Source organism: Rhinoraja longicauda, chromosome 4, assembly GCF_053455715.1.
Source record: "Rhinoraja longicauda isolate Sanriku21f chromosome 4, sRhiLon1.1, whole genome shotgun sequence".
Taxonomy (NCBI): domain Eukaryota; kingdom Metazoa; phylum Chordata; class Chondrichthyes; order Rajiformes; family Arhynchobatidae; genus Rhinoraja; species Rhinoraja longicauda.
The window spans coordinates 62,771,103-62,793,952 of record NC_135956.1 but is presented as its reverse complement, the minus strand read 5'-3'; the positions used below and the strand labels follow the sequence as shown (position 1 = coordinate 62,793,952).

Genomic DNA, 22,850 nt, shown 5'->3' with positions numbered 1-22,850 from the left:
AGAAAAGAAAGGTAGCATGTCTTAACGACTCCCACCTGTGGCTCTGACATCCACCAATATGAAGTGCTTAGAGAGACTGGTAATGGCGCACAACAACTCCATCCCTACAGACTGGCTTTATCCACTGCTGTTTGACGACAATCACAATAGGTCCACAGCAGTCACCATTGCCCTGGCCCTAAACACTGGACCACCTAGACAACAAATACACCTGTTTCAGACTTCTATTTATCAACTATAGCTCCACCTTCAATACCATAATCCCATCCAAACTAATTTCCAAACTCCTGGACTAGGATGGGGTGCACCTGAACTGGAGGGAAACCAATATCTTGGTAGGCAGGTTTGCAACTGCTACATGGGTGGGTGTTTGTAAGGGGGGCATCCAATGCAGGGCTGAGGCAGGTGAAGTGCAGTAGACAGTATCGGCAGGAAGTGAGGAAGGACTGTTGGATTGAGTTGCATTTGTTTTAATGTGAGAGGCCTGATGGGTAGGGTGGATGGAACTCAAGGTGTGGATAGGTACGTGTGATTGGGACGTTGTAGCCTTGGATAAGAGAGGGATAGGACTGGCAGTTTCATGTTCCAGGGTACAGGTGCTGCAGGAGATATTGATGGAGGAAATAGAGGAGGGGGGTGTTGCTTTATTGTTTAAGGAGAATGTCACGGCAGTAGTCTGAGATTACATTACTGATGTGTAGGAAAAAAACTGCAGGTGCTGGTTTAAGTCGAAGGTAGACACAAAAAGCTGGAGTAACTCAGCGGGTCAGGCAGCATCTCTGGAAAGAAGGAAAGAGGGACGTTTTGGGTCGAGACCTTTCTTCAGACTGATGTCAGGGGAGAGGACAGGATGTAGCCGGAGACAGGAAGATTAGTGGGAGAACTGGGAAGGGGGAGGGGATAGAGGGGGAAAGCAGGGACTATCTGAAGTTAGAGAAGTCAATGTTCATACCGCTGGAGTGCAAACTACCCAAGCGAAATATAAGGTGTTGTTCCTCCAATTTGCGCTGGGCCTCACTCTGACAATGGAAGAGGCCCAGGACAGAAAGGTTAGATTGGGAATGGGAGGGGGAGTTGAAGTGCTGAGCCACCGGGAGATCAGGTTGGTTAAGACAGACTGAGCAGAGGTGTTGAGTGAAGCGATTGCCAAGCCTGCGCTTGGTCTCGCCGATGTAGAGAAGTTGACATCTAGAACAGCGGATACAATAGATGAGGTTGGAAGAGGTGCAGGTGAACCTCTGCCTCACCTGGAAAGACTGTTTGGGTTCTTGGATGGAGTCGAGGAGGGAGGTCAGGGACAGGTGTTGCATCTCCTGCGGTTGCAGGGGAAAGTACCTGGAGAGGGGGTGATTTGGGTGGGGACGAGTGGACCAGGGAGTTACGGAGGAAACGGTGGAGGCCAATTCACTGGATTTTTTCAGGAGAGTGTTAGATTTAGCTCTTAGAGCTAAAGGAATCAAGGGATATTGGGAAATAGCAGGATGGGGTACTGATTTTAGATGATCAGTCATGATCATATTGAATGGCAGTGCTGGCTCGAAGATTCGAATGGCCTACTCCTGCACCTATTTTTCTGTGTTTCTATGAATCACAAACCAGTGTCCCAACCAAAAAAGTCACCTATCCACCTGCTAAGTGGCTCCAGCACTTTGTGTCTTCTTTTCCACCTATTACTTGCCAGCCTTTGTCCTGCCCTCACTTCTCTTCCATGTTTCTTCTCTCCCACCACAATCAGTTTGAAGAAGGGTCCCGACCCAAAATGTCATCTCTCCATGTTCTCCAGACATGCTGCCTGATCCACTGAGTTACCCACATCTGCAGTTCCTTGTCTATGCAAATAGTCCTGTTGGGTGAAGCAGCAATTCACTTTCACTTCTTCCAATCTAGTGTACTATATTCAATGTGCACAGTATGGTCTTCCGCCCAATGGAGACATCAAACAGTGATTGGGTGGCTGCTTTGTGGAGCAGCTTCATTCAGTCTGTGGAACAAAGCTGAACTTCCAGTTGCCTAGCACTTTTATTCTCCATGCCACTCCCACTCTGACTTATCTTTCTGTGTCCAACTGTGGTATTCCTTGTGAGACCTAACGTCGGTCAATGTGAGCTTGAGCAACAGCACGTCAACTTCCTTCTGACAATGTTGCAGCCCCTGAAACTCAATATCTAGCTAAACAAATATATTTATTTTCTCTATATGTATTAGAATTGGCCTGTTCTGCTATAAAGGTTAACCATCTGTATTATTAATTCAATTTTCCCTCTTGAGTTCCCGCCTGACCATCTGTGCATTTCCAGTATTATTCCTTTGATTTCAGTTCACAGCGACATCTGTGACCTGCATTTCACAGCTTTTGTCTGTCCCTTTATTTGCGTTCTCTTTCTAATTACCCTCATTAATCAATCAACTGGCCATCTCCATAAACAGCAGGATCACCATGGCCACTCTATCCTTTTGTCTCATCCACCCCTCCCCTTCCCCCACTACAATTATAAACCACTTTGTTTTTTTTCCCACTTTTCCAGTTGTGATGTGGTGTCTGCAATCTGAAACATTAACTCAGTTTTTCCATTCACAGATGCTGCTTGACCCACTGAATATGCCCAGCATGTTATTTTTAGTTTCAGATTTCTGGCATTCGCATTTATTTAATTTTCCAACACTTGCCCTTTTGTTCATGGCGTGAGATAAGTTGTTGTCCACGTGCTCATTTGAAAGTTGTGTATGAAATTCCCCAAAACCATTCTTGAAATGCATTCTTGAAAATCTTTCTGTAATAATTCTCTAAATGTAGGTGGATTCCTCTATTCTCACCACTATGGTGTAGAGGGCATATGTCAGTTTGAACATTGTAAATTTGCCAATGCTCCACTTGTATTCTCATTTTTGTTGTTGTAGACCCTCGAGTTTGGTATGTGAGCAGTTTGGAAAGTACACTGTGACTCCTATATTCCTCAACTAGTAGTTTGTTTAAGGTGATCAATCTCTCATTTTAGCTCTTTTTCTCTACGTATGCTGCAGTCAATGCTGAATAGATTCATTGTTTTCTGTTTTTGGTGAAGATTTCATCATCCACAATAATTTGTAATTTGATTTACCATTGGACCATTGTATGGTCTGTAAAGGGGGTAGTCATCAAAATACATCCGCCACATATTTGAAATTCATACCCCATGCAATCCTAATTGATGGACCTTCTGCACGTTTGCAAAGGATAAAAAAATTAGCACAGCACTCCATCTAGTGGCAGATGTTTGCTGGCCATTTGTTTCATTTTTACATTTATTTGCCAATGAAAAGCTGAATAAATTAGCTAAGATTCAGATAAATCATGTTTATTTTAAGTTTATTCCTCTCACTATTTAACATGATTTGCACGTGGTGCATAGAACTACAACTTTCATTTGAGCACATAAGTGAGAGTAGGAAGAGATGAAAACAACGGAGTGATCCATCATGCCCTATCCAACAGGATGTAGTTTGCCGAGGTCTTTCCTGTGAAATGTAAATGGATATTTACACCTTGTCTGCATGATGGACTGGGATACACACACAACACTTTGCAGATTTTTGCAGTCTTGGATGGAGCTGTTCCCAAACCAAGCTGTGATGCAACCCCATAGTGTGCTTTTTCGATGGTGCATCTGTAGAATTTGGAAGAATTGTTGGATTTCCTCAGTCTCCTGAGGAAGTAGAGGCGTTGGTGAGTTATTTTGGCCTTAACTTCATTGTTTTGGGTCCAGGACAAATTGTCGGTGATATTTATCCCCAGGAATTTGAACCTCTTGTCCATTTCCACTCCAGCACCATTGATGCTGATTGGAGCATAAAATCCACCATGCTTCCTGAAGTCAAATACAGTAACTCAATCATGTGCCTTGCTGACATTGAGGGAGAGGTTGCTGTCTTGACTCCATGTTACTAAACTCTCAATCTCCTTCATGTACTCTGTTTCATCATTGTTCTAGATCTGGCCCATTGCGTGGAGTCATCTGTATTCTTCTAAACTGAGTTAGAGTGGAATTTGCCTTCAGTCACAAATGTACACGGAGTTTAGTAAGCACCTGAGAACTCATCTTTGCAGGGCACAGGTGTTGAAAATTAGTGTGAAGGTTGTTTTGTCACCTATCCTTATTGATTGCAGTCTATGGGTCAAGGATCCAGGGGCAGCGGGGGGGGGGGGGGGGGGGGGGGGGCTGGTGGTGGTACTGACTCCTAGGTCCGAGTGTTTGGAGGTGCATTTGGTTGGAATTATGGTGTTGAAGGCAGAGCTATCGTCAATTGACATGGGATTAGAGCAGGAAAGTGGAATAGAGATTCAAGATCATCCTCATCCAAGATCAGTAATCTCATCTAATGATAGAGCGCGCAAAAAGGTTTTCTTCAGTGCCTCTCCAATATTTATAATCAAGAGATCAGTGGCCAGACTGCAATCTCAGCACCTCACCATTATCAATGCCAAAACAGCAGTGTATGATGGTGGTGTTATGTACAAATTTCATATCCTATCGATCATTACAAAGTTACAAAGTCCTGTGAAATGTTTTTTGTTTCAGGAGGAACAAGTACATAGGCAGCAATATTCTGCTGTCACCACTATAAGCAGTGTTCCTCACCAGGCAGAAATTCTAACATTTTGTTAATGTTACGATGGCTGTGTATTAAAAGCGCTTTACTACTAAACTTTTCACCTTTTCAGAGCGACTCCATTTGTTTCAGCGATTGCCCTCCCGCACCTTCTGTGTGACTTAAACTAACTTGTTTCTCTCTTTCTCCATGCTGATGAAGGGTTGCAGACCTCAAATGTTAATTCCGTTTCTCTTTCCACAGATGACGTCAACGTTTGCCAGTGTTTGCAATGTGCAGTTCCCAGCCGACAGCACATCAACCCCCGCTGTGGTGAAACCCATGTTAGGTGGTCCGACTGCAAGCATCAAAAGATGGTCTGCCAGTTCTGCCAAAAGGCAGGGCACCTCAAGAAGGTGTGCTTCACCAAGAAACACTCCATGGGAAAACAACAGAATTCAACAATCAACTCCACACACAGAGACGGCTGGTGTGAAGAATCAAACGCTGTTTTTCTAAACTAGTGAGACAGGCAGTCAGAATCAACGTCCTTACATGGTTACACTTACAATTAATAACCAACCGTGAAATTTGAACTTGGCACCGGGTGAGCTGTCACCTTGGTTCGTGATTCATCTTTACGTCAAATTCCACCAGTACAACCTCCCAGCTCAGTGTTCCACGGCCAACACTGGAGATAACGTCAACATATGCGGTATCTTCACGGTGAAAGTGGCCCATCACGGAGAGCTGTTCCACTTTGCCAGTGCATGTTGTCAGAGATGACACTTCAGGTTAGTACTGCGGCCCGACGGCTAAGTTCCAATTTGAGGAGAACTTCCAACTGAAATTTTACAATGGCCTGGCTTTCCACAAGTGCAGAAAGCAAGGAATTTGTGGAGAAGAATGGTATAGGGCACCTGATCCATGTCATACCACATTCAATGACTTAGCAGAGAGAGCTGTGCAAATGGTGAAAAGCAAACTAAGTGGCTGGAAATGAAGCAGTTTTCTTTTCCAATACCAAATTGCACCAAATGAATTAATGGGCACACCCCCCTCCAAACAACCAGGAAATCATGAAACAAAACTACAAAATTCACACCAAGCCGCAAAAGTTTAGGGCCGAAGACAAAGTCTACACTCAACTCACACATGAAGAAAACTGGCAACCGGCCGTGGTCCGACAGTATAATAGTCAAGTGGCAGTACTGGAGCTGAGACCGGAGAGTTGTTGCACAGCATTTGGATTTGTCGAACCAACAAAAGACCTGATGAAGTTACAGAAATGGCTCCTGTTGTTGACCCAGCTGCTTCAGATGAACAAACGGCTGCTGCATTGAGTAATGTGGAACTTCGCAGCCAACTGTCCTCTCCACCAGCTGAGCATGAAGATACCCTTACAGAAACAGTCCCCCGGCCGGCAGCAGTCCAAGAGGGTCCAGGCAGGAGAGCAAGGAATTATTTTTATCGTTTTTTTTAATTTTCACCCAACTGTTGATTTTTCTCTTCTTCTGTTCTCTCCTACAGGATGGCTGAGGAAACTTGGCATGTCTCCAATTACATTTACCACTTTCTACAGATGCACAATAGAAATCATCCTATCAGCATGCATCACAGCTTGGTGCCGTATCTACTTTGCCCAAGACAGCAAGAAATTGAAGAGAGCTGTGAACGCAGCCCAGTCCATTATGCGAACTAGTGCCCCCCTCACATCGACTCTCTCTATACCACAATGCCTTGGGAAAGCTGCCAACATAATCAAGGACAACACACGCTCCAGTTATTCCCTTCTCCCCTCTCCCTTCAGGCAGAAGATACAAAAGTTTGAACGCACTTACCATCCAATTCAAGAGTAGCTTCTTCCCCACCGTTAACGAACAGACCTCTCATATGCCAAAGATAAATTCCTCAACTTTTAATGTGCCTTGTTGAGGCTCTTGCTCTTGGCAACAGCCTTGTAAATCTTCTCTACACTTTCAAGCTTAATTACATCCTTCCTAAAGCAAGGTGATCAAAACTGGACACTCTGCTTCAAATGTGGCCTCACAGGAATCTTGTACAACTATAACATAATGTCCCAACTTCTATACTCAACACCCTGACTGATGATGGCCAATATCCCAAAAGCCTTATTTACCACCCTTTCTAACAGTGATGCCACTTTCAGGGAGCTATATATCTGTAACTCCGAGATTCCCCAGGGCCCTAACATTTACTGTAGATAATTTAAATAGTAGTCTAAAAATGACCTGATCAATGATTTGGTGTACTTATCATGAATATCGACCTTGTCACCTTGATGTGGGATCTTACACCCGTATCAATATAGGACCTTTGTTCATGAAAATCTTTGGGTAAACGTCCTATTTGGGTAAAGGTCCCATTTGAAGGTCCAATTCGATTTGGCCTTGAATAATGTTAAGCTCTTGGAGTTCTTTACAGACTGAAGAATGACAAGACTGCAGCTGTGGATTGGAATAAGCTGGGATTTGGTTAGTGGAGAACTGATGCGGCTGGGAAGAAGAACTAGACTATTCTTTGCTCAGATCACATGTCCTTCATTTCTCCCACTAAATTTGTTTACTCCAATTGTTTCCTTATATTAGAAGAGTGGAATAAAAGAAGCAAATATCTCACTTAGTAATTTTTTTTGTAGGAAAATAATTGCAGATGCTGGTACAAATCAAAGGTATCACAAAATGTTGGAGTAACCCAGCTGGTCAGGCAGCATCTCTGGAGATAAAGAATGGGTGACATTTCAGGTCGAGACCCTTCTTCAGACCCTCATTACCTCGCAATTATTTTTGTGCATTTATTCCACTATCTAGTTTTGCATGATTAATTTCACATTTTATTCCATCCTGTTGAATGGTTATACCCAAAATGTTAACCATTTCATCTATGCAGAGATGTTTAAACAACCTGTATGTTTACTTTTAAACTGTAGAGTTTGCAGGTCAATAAATTGTGCTTTTTTTTCCGATTCATTAATACTTTCCGGGAAAGTGGTTCTATTAAACTTGCAGAACGGCATCATGTTTCGTACATAATTACAGGATCTATTCTGGATCTAAATAACCTGTGTTCCTGCAGATTAGTTTCTGCCTTTGCCCCTTCACTGTTTCAAGAACAAGCTGAACAATGGGAACAAAGTAAACTGCATTTTCCAAACAAAGTAACTGCATTTTGATTAAATGTAAAATCCTGCACTTCGAATTTGCAATAACTCTTATAAAAGGACACATTGAAGTACTTATTGTAATCAAATAAAACATCACTTGTAATCAGATTGCAGAAATACAAATTTGTGCAAAAGCATTTGAATCACAGGCCACTTCCATTAAGAAAACATTTTTAAATAGCATATATAAAAATAGCAGCAAAATACAGATATTGAAGAAAACCATACAAGAAATTTGAAATACAGCAGTCCAGTCACATATTATTTAACCGGTCCTTTCACAATTAATTTAAAAGGAAAGACCGTGGATCTTATTATTCTTAAATTATTTAATGTTCCAGTAGTTATGCATACATACGAGAGTTCATCCTTCTAATTTTCCTTTCTGACATGAATTTATATTCAGAGTGAGTAATGTACAAATATTTAACATTAAATTTGGTCCTGAACAAGTTTAATAGTTGCACAGTGAAATATCAAAGTAAAACCACATCACCAGGACTATCAAAACAAGCTAATTTTAAATTGAAAGGACCAAAATTTGTTCAAATTACTGAAATATTATTTTTTATATCAGGTAGTTCACTTGGACAAAAGGTATTTGACTCTGTTCTTAATTGCAATAGCTTGCATGCCACATTATTGTTGAGCAATATTAGTTACATGTATTTTCCACAATGAGTAGCCAGTGTCCAGTAAATGTCTAGCCCCTCTAGGTTTAAAAAATCTCACTTATTTGTCTGCCTGGCTCCCATTCTGTAAAATGAACACAATCCAAGTGCAATCATACTGTACGTTTCACTTGTCTAGGTCTCAATATCCAATATGATCACAAGGACACAAGGAAATAGGAGCAGGAACAGGACCCCTCAAACCTGCCCCATCATTCCTCTGTCTCTTTCCCCCCCTCCCCCTTCCCAGTTCTCCCACTGTCTTCCTGTCTCCACCTATATCCTTTCTTTGTCCCGCCCCCGACATCAGTCTGAAGAAGGGTCTCGACCCGAAACGTCACCCATTCCCTCTCTCCGAGATGCTGCCTGACCTGCTGAGTTACTCCAGCATTTTGTGATGCCCCATCATTCAATGTGATCATGACTGATCTCTGTGGCCTCAACGTCACTTCTGCGCCAGTTCCCCATAACCTGGATCTCTTAAACATTTATCTATCTCCACCTTAAATATATAATTTCTGGCATGCAGGTAGAAGCCAATAGGAAATGATGTGCTTAATTTGGACCAAAACAGCACATAACTCCCCGACAAACATTTTTGGTTATTTTTTAATGGTCTGAGAACGCAAGTGAAAAAGAAAGGAACCTTCCGTCATACGTCCATCTAGTGGCAACATTGAGTATTGTTTTAGTAGACTTCTAGTATTTCTGGCTCAAACCTTGGAATCCCTTTTGTTGTGCACTGGTATTTTGTCTTTCACCATTACACTCACCACATATCCTCAAGGCCTCATCAATCTACATTTTACAATATTAAAGTGGACGTCACTGATTCATTTTCGAGCAGCCTGAATTGAAAAAGGCTTGCATTTTCATAAATCATTATGCATTCCACAGGTCAGCAGTTACCAGACATTGATACAAATTTTGATTTACTGCCATTATCAGCAATCGCACAAAAGATAAACAGCCATCTAATAACATCGCTGACAATCCACATCAATTTACTTGCATTCCTTGCAAAATGTTTTTGACTCAGAAATAAAAAATATATCAAAATAACATTAAAAAATCCATGGGGCATAATAAATAAAACTCTAAAAACATTTTGTTACCCTATGGTTAGAAATTCTCTCCGAGGGAAATCAATGGAAACCTTCAGAAAACAGCAAGATTCAGCATTATATAAACTACTGGCCAAAACAGATCAAATAATTCATATGTGGCACAAATGAGCAGAAAACAGTGTGAATGACCTGCAGCAATAGGATCATTAAAAAAACATTGTTACGTATTTCCAAGGGGATATAATTGAAAGTACGTTACTTTAAAGTTATCAAGGACATTGCTTAAACAATGTTGACATTTCAAGGATAAAAGCTGCGAAGATGCAAAAATAAATTGTTACAGAAAAATCGCAGAATTGGGGAGGGGGGGGGGGGGGGGGGGTTGGGGTGTGGATGTGCCTATTAAAACATTTTGAAAAGCTTGTAGCTTTATCTTCCAGAAAAGAGAAGGCCAAGACATATTCTAACAATGATCTTTGAAGGCAGATAGAGCAGATCTAGAGAAGTTTTATACTTGTGTAGCAAACCAGAACTCATGACAATATCAGATGGCCATGAACAGCTCAAGCAGTGAATTCAATTGGAACTCTTTTGTCAATAACTCGTGTACATGTATAACTTTTTCCTGCAATGATGATTGAGGTGGCTCACATTGATAGAGGTAAGGGGAAGAATGAATGCCCCAGGTCAACAATTGAAAAAATAGAATGACATCTGGATGGTTTTAGATGAAGAGAATTAGGAGAAGAGTAATGTGGGAAATTATTTGGGACCAACCAGACTGAACATTCAATTGTCTATAAACATATGACAAAATCATATGAGAATCGATGTTGATTTGGCCTGATGTTTTTATTGCATTGTGTAAATCACCACATGGCTGCAATGGCTCAAATGTGGTAGCTCGATACTGCCTTCGAAAAGTTGGTGAGGGAAGGGGAATAAATACTCACATTCCTCGCTATGTGCCATTACAATAAAACAAGAATGACAGCAAATAAAATGATTACACAATTGATGCAGGGATATTGCTAATTAGAAGTGGGGATGAGATAAACTTACGGATACTGTCTCTGAATATTTATTCTCTTTTTATTGACGAGACAATCTGAAACAAGAGCAAAGAGGACAAAATGCCTGTGGCAAAGTAGTTAATAAAACATGGGCTACAACTATGTAGCATTAGTTGGAAATTACCCTTTCAATACCCAGAATCCACAACAAATCCAACCTAATTTTATCTTGCATCTTTCGAGTGAGAAGCCAGAGCAAACTTGCAATCTATGAGTTTCCAGTGCATTGAAATTTAGATTCTTCAATATTTGATAGTTCGATTCATTTGTCATTTAATTTGTCATGTGTAAAAAAATTAAAGTAAGATTTGTTTCAATATATAAAACTCAATTTAAAATGCTAAGCAAATACAGCTCAATACAGCCTATGATATTAACATCTAACACAGCTATTTTCACTTGTTTTGTTTATATGCAATCCACACCAAATTATTAAAATAAAAAGTTCAAAAAGATTTTGTCATACATTCTGCACTAGAGCAAAGCAAACCATTAGCAATTATGTAATAAGTATCCACTTGATTATATGCCGACTGTCTAACAATAGACAGTACTGATGTTGCCAGGGCTCAAGGGCCTGATCTATAGGGAGAGGTTGAGCAGGCTAGGATTTTATTCCTTGGAGCGCAGGAGAATGAGGGAAGATCTTAGACGTGTACAAGGTCATGAGAGTAATAGCTAGGGTAAATGCATAGAGTCTTTAACCCAGAGTGGGGGAATCAAGAACCAGAGGAGTAGGTTTAAGGTGATGGCGGAAAAGATTTAATAGGAACCCGAGGGCAACTCTTTTTTTTTTTACACAAATGGTGGTAGCTCTATGGAACGAGCTGCCGGAGGAAGTAGTTGAGGCAGGTACTATTACAATGTTTATAAAGCATTTGGACAGGTACATGGATGGGATAGGTTTAGAAGGAAATGGGTCAATCACAGGCAGGTGGGACTAGTGTTGATGGGGCATGTTGGTCAGTATGGGAAGGTTGGGCCGGAGGCCTGTTTCCACGCTCCATGACTCTAGGACTCTAATAAACCCGATGCGGCTATTGGAGCAGCAGGTAGAACTCAGTGGCAGAGACATAGGATTGATCCTGACCGTGGGGGCTGTTTGTGTGAAGTTTGCACGTTCTCCCTGTGACCATGCACGAGTGCTCTGGTTTCCTCCCACATCTCAAAGACATGCGGGTTTGTAGGTTAATTGCCCTCTGTAAATTACTCTTATTGTGTAGGGAATGGATGAGAAAGTGAGATAATATACAACTGGTGTGAACAGTGTTCAAAGGTTGGCATGTATTTGGTGAGCTTGAAGGGCCTATTTCCATGCTGTATCTCAAAGCTAAACTAATACCTGAACACATTGAATAAATTTTAATCATGTGATGGTATTTTCATCAGAGTGTTTTAATTGCTTAAAATGAATTGCAGTCTCAGCTCAGGATACAGCAAAGAAAGTGGCAGTGTGTGCCATTATAATTATGCTCGCTCTTTTTTAATGTTATTCAATGAATTACACTCTCTGATCTCACTCTTGGAACATGTCAACTGAACAGTCTCAGCTACCTTAATGATTTTAGACTGCTAAGAGTTTTACTTCTCAAATATATAAGTCATGGTGACTCACATCCATGGATTCTATGCTACATGATAGCACAACACAGATAATTAATGCTGTGCTCGATTTACTGTGCAGTAAAACTCTGATAAACCTGCATGCTTGGGAATTTGGTAGTGATGGACTGGCAGGCTTTCTGGATACTCACATTCCAACACATTTTTTATTTAGATATTATACCGTATTAGGATAAATTTTGCAGTGTAATTTTAAAGGGAGCACAGAAAACAAGAATCTGGTCCATTTAAAAAGAGCACAGGAATCGGAGCCCCATTGAGTGCAGGAAATACTGTTGCAGTGAGTTGGAAGGAAGAGAGGGAAGCAGAGCTCCCACAAGTGGAAAAGGAGTGTGAGAATCAGGAGTCCAGTATATGAAAGGGATCGCGAGTGTGAGAACTAGACAGCCAGTAAATCAGAAGGAAGCATGGCAAAGCTAGATTCTGACCTTTTGGGATTTCCAGATGGCCAGAGGGTTGTCGAATTTTTACTGCACTTCCACTCAAAGAATTACCCTCTTTCCAGTTGCATGCTAATCCACTGATTACCTGATACATTAAAAAATATATTTTTCTGCAATAATTCACAGTCCTGAAGCCCGAGACAAATTGCAATCAATGTAATTGACGGGTTACTGTAAATATACAATATCAGTGATATAATTGCAAACAAATTTGGTTTTTCACCCATTTCCTTAGTCCTCAGTGTTATTTGTTGTTTGTTCACAGGTTCATGAGAAGCAGGCACACACTATATGGTCAACCATGGCTGGTTGTTTGGCCTTTATTAGAGCTGAGGCACTGAGGTGTCTTGAATGACACTATCTAAAATAGTGCCATTTACGATGCTCAAATATGAATATTACACTGATAAGTTCATTCAGTGGAAAACCAAAATTATCATCCATCGCCTCCACTGATTCCATTTGTAGCCCTCACAAATGATCACTGATTTTGTGCATGCATATTCAGACAAAAATACACAAAATTAAACTGCCAGCTTAGTTCATTGTGGTTCATTGTTATATTTTGATTTTTTTTCTTCAGTTTATAAAGTTTATCATTTTCCAGTGTGTTTGACCATAAAAAAATCAACTCATTTTCCCCTTGCTTCTTAAAACAAAACTGCCTATCTTCTATTTTGAATGTTTTTTTTACCAGCATTCAAAATAAATAAGACCCAATCCAGTGCAACAAAGTGGGTCTGTTCAAGACAGCTTTCCAGAGATTGCATGTCTGCAAGTGTTACGCATCACGATTCATATTTTAAGACATTTCCAGAAATTCTTATTCTACAACCAACATAAATGTTGAAATAATATGTAAATTTAAGAGTATTAGCTTCTATTTGATTGAACAGAAAAATATGCCACATAAGAACACTTTACACTGCACAAAAATAAGGCAAAATATTCACTATACTAATTTTCTCCCCTTAACACAAAACTAAATTTTAAGTAGAAAATAAGGACCACCATAACATCAAAAATACTTTGCTTGGAAGTATAAAAATGATTTAACATGTTACTTTATGGTAGTTTTAAAATCTGTAGTAACTGCCGATTTATATTAAACTTTACGTTTACTTTTCTACAAACTATTTAAGATGTAACACACTTAAATTACTTCCTATAAAAAGCTGCATGTTGCTTACAAAATAAAGCATAGCGAGTACTAAGTTCACAAAGAGTATGCTATGGTCAAGATATTTTACAAAGGAATGTAAAGCTAAACAGTTCAAAGCAAGCATCCTTAGGCATTTGAGACATCGTTCTCAGGGTCTTCAACTTTGCTGAATTCCGGCAATGCGTGTACAACGAGAGAAGCACAACCCTTGGTATTGGTGGTATGTGGATAGTGTGGTACTCGGACATAGCTACTTTGCGAAGTAGGTTCCTCAGCATAGTTGCCACTTGGTGTTAATCTGTATTCAAGGACAAACAATAATTGAGAACAAATCAATCAACTTCCTTTGAGCTTTGCATGTTCTGTTTTGAGACACTTAGCTTTTGGGTATGGCATAATTAACCAGTTGTATGAACATTGACTTCTCTAACTTCAGATAGTTCCTCTATCCCTCTCTTTCCCCTCCCCCTTCCCAGTTCTCCCACTAGTCTTCCTGTCTCCTACTACATCCTATCTTTGCCCCGCCCCCACCCACCCCCCACTGATATCAGTCTGAAGAAGGTCTCGACCCGAAACGTCACCCACTCCTCTCCCAAGATGCTGCCTGACCCGCTGAGTTACTCGAGCATTTTGTGTCTTCCTTCAATTTAAACCAGCATCTGCAGTTTTTTTTCCTATTGAAATTAAATTATGGTCGATTTCAGCAGCTACCTGTATGCCATAATAAACTTTTCAGCATCAATTAAAAAAAATTAAAATTCTAACTTTCCTCTATTGATTACTTCAAATTATGAACTAACTTAAATTTAATTTAGGGCAATAAAGCTGCTTCAGACTGTCAGAAGACTGCATAATGGTTGCATGGCATGCCCCCTACTGGCCATTCCAGACCAAGTCGCAGGATACAATGCAATGCATTGTGACTGAGAAGTGGAATTGGTACATCAATTTTCAGTTCCAAAGAAACAGCAGACCTAGAGATACTGAGGTAGAGAAGTAGCCCGGTCCAGCAGTGAGGCAGGTACAGTTTAGAAGCAAGACCATTCAAGCTGGCAGCAAGACAATCCAGGCTGCAACAACTTTAACTAACATCCCACAAGCAGTGAAATTCATCACTGAATCAAACAATAAACCAGTCATTTCAAATTTATTTCCAAACTTCAGAAGATAACATTTGATCCCCAGTCTTGAGTGTTATGATGATTAAGAGTAAATTTCATTACATTAATTTACTACAGCTGCAATCAATAAATCATACAGTAAATCACCTGTTCCTCACCTTCCATCTGGGACACGCTGTAAGCTTTCAGACTGGATGCTTATTCCACCGGAATTCTTGTCCTCTTCATTTCTTTTCTCTTGTAAGTCAGCAGACATTGTGAGGCCCAATATACTTACTGAAGCTTGTTTGCCAGTCGAGACATTCAATGTCAAAGGCATTTCAGGCAGGAGAGCATCATGCTCGCTGACTTCAAGAAAAGGCTTTGCTTTTGAAAGTGATCCTGGGCCTGCTGCAAGCAAGGAGGTCCCATGACTTGCCACACCTATGGTGGATGTCCCCATGGATTTGGAGATGACCCTGAGTTTATGGGAACTTGACTTATGTTTCTTTTTGTGCTGGACTTTGGAATTGTGCTTTAGGAAAAATTCACAGGACTCCTGCAGCACCCTGCGGCTTTCCGTTATCGGGCTAAAGAGATGGAGGTACGAGAGCATTCAGAAAAGACAGACATTGCTTCAACAAAATCAATTCTTTGAAAATCAGAGGTTAAGCGTGATGATTATGCTGCTGTACTAGAATTCCTCAAAATCACAATTCAAACCTCCCATGTCATACTGTGAAATAATTTAATAAATCAACTCATTTGTGTATCTTTGCAGAGACAATAATTATGAAACGTTGTATAAAACCAAATGAAGAAATATCAGTTAACTCTCTAATTGTTACTATATTTAGCTCATAAGATAAAACATTGTGAAAAGCAGTAGTGATTTGAAATTATAAAATAAACTGCAGGAGGGGCTCAGCTCGTCAAGCAGCATCTGGAAGGAAATGGACAGATGACATTTTGGTTTGGAACCCCTCTGCAGTTCCTCCAGCAGTTCGCAGTGATTTCAAATTGTTTGGAGGATAAAAGAAGTCTGGAGGTTTTATCTATCACATCGAGAAGCAACTTGTTCTCCTTTAATAGCTCCAATGGGTGAACAGAGCAACTGTTCAATGAACACGTCCATTGCTGCCCTAAACCTCCCTCACTGCAGAGCAATCACCCCACCCCCACCCAAAACCTACCCCATCCAAACCCCACCCCAATTATTCTACTCTTCCCCATGTATAGTAAGTACATTTCACTAAAATAAAAAAAAGGTGGTCTTACTCTCGCTTGCGAGCTCTCTGGAAGAAATTGGCCCATTCAGAACAGGTCTTCCTGCTGCCAACCCAAAATACTGCTGGTATACCGACAATTAGAGTCATCAGGTATTTCATCATAAAAAGAGACAAATCAGGTCTTGTCAGAGTCTCTACCTGAATAAAAATGCACAAAAAATTATTACATCAAAATATTCAGGAAGACGAGCAAGCACTGTCACTTTAATTAAAATTCTATGCCACTCAACATAAATTACCATAATACAACAAAACTATCCATATTTTAACCTGGATGGAAGATTACAAAGTGGCGGAAGTGGCGGCGCCTAACGGCTGCGGCTCGCTAGCAGTCTGTTCGTCTTTTTTCCTTTTTTTTTGTTGTGTGTCGGTGTTGGGATGGTTTTTGTATTTTTTTTTGGTTATGTATGTGTGGGGGGTGGTGGTGTGGGTGGGGGAAACTTTTCTCTTCCTCACGGCGCGGGGTGAGGCTCGGCTGCGGGTCCTAACATTGCCCGGTGCGGCTCGGCCGCTGGACTTTATATCGCCCGGTGCGGCTTGGCCGCTGGACTTAACAGTGCCCGGTGCGGCTCGGCCGCGGGACTTAACATCGCCCGGTGCGGCTCGGCCGCGGGACTTTACATCGCCCGGTGCAGCTCGGCCGCGGGACTTAACATCGCCCGGTTCGGCTCGGCCACGGGACTTAGCTGCGCAAGGCTTGGTCGCGGGGCCTTTCATCGCCCGGCTCGGCCGTGAGACGTTTCAGCGCCCGGTACGATTCGGCCGCGGGGACCTCCATCCCCTTGCGGGGACTGTGCGGGTCGGTCGGGGACGAGCTGTCTGTCCGTGGGCGTGGGGAAGAGAGTGGAAGTTTTGTTGCCTCCATCACAGTGAGCGGGTGTTTGGAGTAACTGTGATGGACGTTTGTGTTGGGGCTATGTGTCTTGTGTTCTTTTTTTCTATGACTGCTATGTAGTTTTGTTCGGTACTTCGGTACCGAATGACAAATAAAGCTCTGTTATATTCTGTTATACTGTTATCAGTAAGAAGAATCCACAAGAAGATTATGATGACACAGTTAAGTTTCATATAATGCCTGCAGAAAACAACAACGAAAATTCCCGCCAAAGATTCTTCTGGTCTCGTGCTCTAACTTTGGCAGGGGCTACAGAGAAATGGCATAACTTGGAGAAATAGAGCATTTTCTCCAAGGTAATTAAAAGAATTGTATAATTTTCAGTTGCTGTTGTTTCTGTCACATGCTTGATAAATCACCTATCTTCCTGGATATTTGCAGCCTTCATGACAGAGGCAAATAAATGAGCGTTTACACAGCAAATGGTTTGACCTCTGCTCATTTGCACAAAAACATTAACAAGAATAATTCATGTGGTATTTTTTATCCAAAATGTTAAGACAAATAAACCAAAATAACCACACAGTTCAGTTTCCAGCATACTTGATAGAGACCACTACAATATAGTGGCACTGAAATTAAGCTGATCCATGTTCTTTATTCTACTCCTGCATGTTTATTCAAATTAAAATAGTCCATACAGATGTCTATGGATTCATTTAAAAACTGGCCACAGAAGATCACAACTGTTACTGTTCTATTGATTATTGCCCACCTCATTACTACTTCAAAACACTTGGATGAGAAATGAAGGCCTCAATTCTCTCCGATCAAGGTAAACACCATTTAATTTCTGAGCAAAAATACTTCAGTGACATATGATGAACATTTAAAATATTTAAGAAGTTTTTTAAAGAGTAGGCTATTGGAAGTACCTGGTTGGGACATGGAATGGGATAATCTTGACAGTAATCATGAACCCACGTAGTTTCCCAAGTTGTCCGAAGAGCTTGCTCATAAATATAACATCCCAGGAGAGCAACCAATGGCACCAAGTACAGCCCGCTAAAAACACCAATTCGAATCATAAATTTCTTCAACTTCTCCTGATTTCTTCCATCATTTTGGATCACTTGCCGTACACGATTCAAGGAAATAATTCCTGCCAACAAAAGGGACAATCCCACGACCACACAGAGGCACAGTGGTATCAGGATAAAATAACGCAAAGCATTCAAATCATACAGTCCAACAAAGCATACACCACTGATATTGTCGCCTTCAACTTTGTTCAAGGCCAGCAGCATTATTGTGAATATTCCAGGCATTCCCCAAGCAACAGAATGGTACCACAAAGCTTTCTGTTCAATGGCTTCACAACTCCATTTCAGTCCAGCTGCCAGGAACCAGGTTATGGTCAAAATCACCCACCACACAGTTCCTGACATGGTAAAGAAATATAGCAACATAAAAAGGAGCGTGCATCCCTTGTTCTGTGCACCGATGACAACTGTTTCCATGGTACCCAATTTCTCATCAGCCTTGTTACAGACTATGTTATTACCAGCAATGAAACCAATAAAGTACATTAGAGACACCATGCTATAGGACACGGCATAGAAAATGATAGGTCGCTCAGGGTAGCGAAATCTTCTGACATCGATAAGAAAAGTCAAGAATGTAAAGAGTGTCGAACACAGACAAAACATGGAAACAACTCCAATGAAATACTTAGCAAAGTTCAGTTCATCTTCTTTGAAGTACATGTTAGGACATGGCGGCAAACAGTCATCTACGCCAAGAAACGAACTGCCATGACCAGTCGGGTTCTTCAGAGGTCGTGGACACCAAAATCCATAATCCTTCACCACCATTTGTGATGTCTTCTCTGTAACTGATCTTGAAGTTGAAGCTACTGCTGAAGAGTGGTGGCCATCAACACAATCTACCAACCTTGAAATGAAAGAAATCACGTCAAACTTACTTAAAAAATAAAGTTAAAATTCAAATAACACCCATGTAATCAAAGACCAGCAGAAATTTTAAGTACTTCCTTTATTTTGTATTTATTTTATGAAATTACATCCCAACTGGAAACCCAAATTCTACTTATAGATCTTATTTTATTCTTATCTGGTGCCCCAAATGAACTAATTTTATCTTCTGTTGTTCAATTAATTCTTCTTCATTTGAATTCTCCCCTGGTCAAAAGGCTAATAACAGAAGAAACCAGGATGAAGCTAGGTATCTTAGTTTACTTTAGTTTTGTTTATTGTCACATGTACTGAGGAAAAGTGAAAAGCTTTTGTTGCATGCTAACCAATCAGCGGAAAGACAATGCATGACTACAATCAAGCCATCCACTGTGTACAGATAAAGGAATAACCTGAATAACGTTTAGTGCAAGATAAAGCCAATAAAGTCTGTTCAAAGATAGTCCGAGGGTCTGCAATGAGGTGGAATTCAGCACTGCTCTTTGTGTGGTGGGATGGTTCAGTTGCCTGATAACAGTTGGGCAGAAGCTGTCCCTGAATGTGAAGATATGCATTGTCACACTTCTATACCTCTTGCCTGAGGGGAGAGAGAAGAAGTGGAAGTGGCCAGGGTGCGACTCGTCCTTGATTAACAGGTGGCCTTGCCGAGGCATTGTGAGGTGTAAGTGGAATCAATGGAAGGGAGGTTGGTTTGTGTGATGGTCTGGGCCGCATTCACAATTTTCTGCAATTGCTTGCGGTCTTGGATAGAGCCGTTCCTGAACCATGTTGTGATGCATCCTGATCTCTACAGTATCTTCATAGAAAGGGTAGTTGTTTTAGCTTAGAAAAATCACATGCACTCAAGAAGGTGGATCAAGTGAACATAGAATTGATCGTTTCATTGAGATCCCCCTCACTCTTCGATGCAAACTTCAGTCGCAAACTTTCAAAATTGAAAATCTGCCACCTATTACACTGTGTAATAATTGCATGTACTCCAATTTTTCCCTGACATAGAAATTATCTTGGGTTTGAGGGGGACTTACAATCAAAAGCAGCTATATGAATTTCCAGAGTGACGCATAATAATCTGAAAATGGCTGAAACTGCATTCTACTCCAGAAAAATAAATTCAATCCAACAATGACAATAACAGCAACATGAAATTAAATTTCCTCAGCACTAATGTTTTAGAAAACTGCCAATGGAAAAAAGTGAAATATCGAAGGAAATTCCAGAGTCACAACAATTCAAAGTGCAATGGAAAAACAGAGATTGATTGTAGCCATAGACATTCCCTGATCTCAATATTCCCGATCTCCCAATCTAACCCTTGGCAGCCCTTGCACTTTTTTGTTTGCATTTTCTCTGTAACACTGTATTCTGCACTTTCCTTCTTTTGCAATACCTGTTGCACTCATGTGTGGTTTCATTGCATTAATGTACAGTATGATTTGCCTGGATAGCATGCAAAAAATGTATTTCACTGTATCTCGGTACGTGACAATAATAAACTAATATCAATAATAAGTGCAGTGGATTTGAAGGCCAGGATCCATGGCATCACACAAATACTATAATCTAAACCTACGAAATGGTTGATTTCAGAACTCCCCTATCCGATTTATTATTATCCGTCAAGTAAGCAATCATGAAGGTCGGCGAAGAACACAAGGCGATGGACACGAAGAGCTGTGTTTTTACTGGGGCATAAGTGAGAGATTGGTTATAGCTCAGGAGGCTGGTTCAAATGATGGCAAATGTCTCAGAGATAAAATAGGCATATTGGGAATGAATGGGATAAAAAAGGTTGAAGCTGGGCTGAGAGTGAAGCAGTGCACTGAGCCTGTGTTTGCTCAAACTTTACTTCCATGCTTCATTCTCCCTTCCCCACCATCACGTAACTTAGGTCAAGTACTACTCCAACTCCTCTTACCGATCACACTGTAGCTCCTCTGGCCACGTGATCCCAAACGTCTTGATGTGCTTTTCACAGTCCTGGAAAACCTTCTCACAAAGCTTTTGACAAGGCTGGTCAATCCAAAGTTCTTCAGTGCAGGCCGGCACGAAGGCACTGCACAGAAACCCTTTCACATCCGGTGAACAATGCAGATTGATAAGAGGCTGGAAAGGCTGCAAGAGGAGACAGGAGAATTATAGTATGTGTGGTCACGCAATTGCTGGTGGATAATATCACAACCTTCACATTGTGAATTACCAAAAAACATAAAGCAATTGCACTTCACATCTTTGTGCACCCATATTGCACCACAAAAAAATAAATCAGAATGGAGTCCAACGAAGGACCTTGACCCAAAACATCATCTGTCCATTTCCATCCACAGATGCTGGTTGGCCTGTTGAGTTCCTCCAGCAGTTTGAATTGTGCTCAAGATTCCAACATCTGCAGTCTCTTGTGTTTCTTTCAAAGGGAAGGATTATTTAACAGACCAAGTAAATTGTCCTCCCCTAGAACCATTCTTAATTACAAGTTTGGAAGAGAATAGTTTAGAAGAAAACCTTAGATGTAGTTTAGTGCAGGTTGAGTGCGATTTTCCAGCTCCCTCGATTCCAGAGTCTTTCTGGACCAACAGAGATCACTTGATAATGAAACTACAATACACCCCTGGCCCGCTAATGACACCCCCTCCCGTGTCTCTAAAGCACCATGGAGTGCTGGAGATTTAAATAATACAAATATAAAATGTAAACTGAATGAGAATGGAATGGCCTGCCAACCCATCCCCGGCTCCTACTGACTTCCCAGCTGTTTAGAGCCCTGGCTTCTGACCCTACTCCCAACTTGTAAGGTGCACCAGTAAGTCCTTCTTCACACACTGCAAGGTCCGGTGACATGGCTGTTGTCGTGGCTCACGTTGTAGCCCCTGGGGACAGGGCTTTCTTCAGGCGGTCGCCACCACTGACAGAACGAGTTCGTTCACCGTGGGGGTCCCACCCCTCCCAGTGGCCGCTGCTTCTTGCTGTCGGCGGAGGCTTTGTTGCCTGCTTCTCCTGTCGCACAGTCCAGTCGGCCTCTTCGCCTCTTTCCTTCTCCCACCACTGCCGCCTCCTCCTTCACCTCCGTAGTCGCTGACATACTCCACCTTGGAAGCGACAGCAGATGAGAAGGAAGGAAACCTCACGGTGACCGAGCGCATTCTGTCAATGGTGGCGAAGAAAGCCCTGCCCACGGAGGCTACATTGTGAACAGCAGCAACAGCCATGTCACCAGATCATGCGGGGGGTGAAGAAGAGCTCGCTGGTGCACCATGCGAGTCAGGATTGGGATCGGACACCAGGGCTTTAAACGGCCAGTGTGAGTCGAACATGGGTCGGCAGGTCCATCTGCTATACCCGGTATCTGTGAGGGTTTACTGCATTGTCTTTGTGAAACAGTTAGGAGAGAAGATTAAGAACATTGTTGATTCTTTAACTACGGAGGAACATGACTGGAAAGAGCACTTGCTACTCGCAGCGCCATCTCTGGGGCAATCAGGGAATTTCAACGGTGCTCTCGTAATTTTGTCCGGATTGCAGGGAAATCAGTGTTCAACTTGTATTGAATTTATTAAGAACCTTGAATTTCAGGTCTTGGACATCAAGCTTGGACAAAGACAAGCTTAGCCATAGACAAAGAAAGGAATAAAAATAGAAAAGTGCTGTAAATAACAGGCTGAACCTGGAGAGAGAGAGAGAGAGAGAGAGAGAGAGAGAGAAACACAATTAAGTTTTCAGGCTAATTAACTTTTAGATTTTCTTCCTCTGCAGTCTTTGTGGCTAAAAAAACCATAAATAAGGGAAATGGATTAACACAGATATAGCAATGCTTAAACAACATTTGTTCAGTTTACAAGTGTGCAT

General features: G+C 41.4%; 1 protein-coding gene across 4 annotated transcripts in view; it reads right to left on the bottom strand.

Moving 5' to 3' along the window:
• Positions 1-8,675: 8,675 nt before the first annotated feature.
• The window catches only part of LOC144592797 (frizzled-6-like), a 50,889-nt gene continuing 36,714 nt past the window's right edge, over positions 8,676-22,850 (bottom strand). For 2 of the 4 annotated variants that reach the window (XM_078397837.1, XM_078397835.1), the window contains 5 exons: positions 20,926-21,122; positions 17,949-18,966; positions 16,168-16,316; positions 15,069-15,479; positions 8,676-14,087 (listed from right to left, as the gene is read on the bottom strand). In XM_078397837.1, coding sequence (XP_078253963.1) covers positions 13,916-14,087; positions 15,069-15,479; positions 16,168-16,316; positions 17,949-18,966; positions 20,926-21,122 — 1,947 coding nt within the window. In that variant the 3' untranslated portion in view covers positions 8,676-13,915. Of the gene's footprint in view, positions 14,088-15,057; positions 15,480-16,167; positions 16,317-17,948; positions 18,967-20,925; positions 21,123-22,850 lie in introns of all 4 variants that reach the window. The other 2 variants (XM_078397838.1, XM_078397839.1) reach the window with 2 other exon arrangements.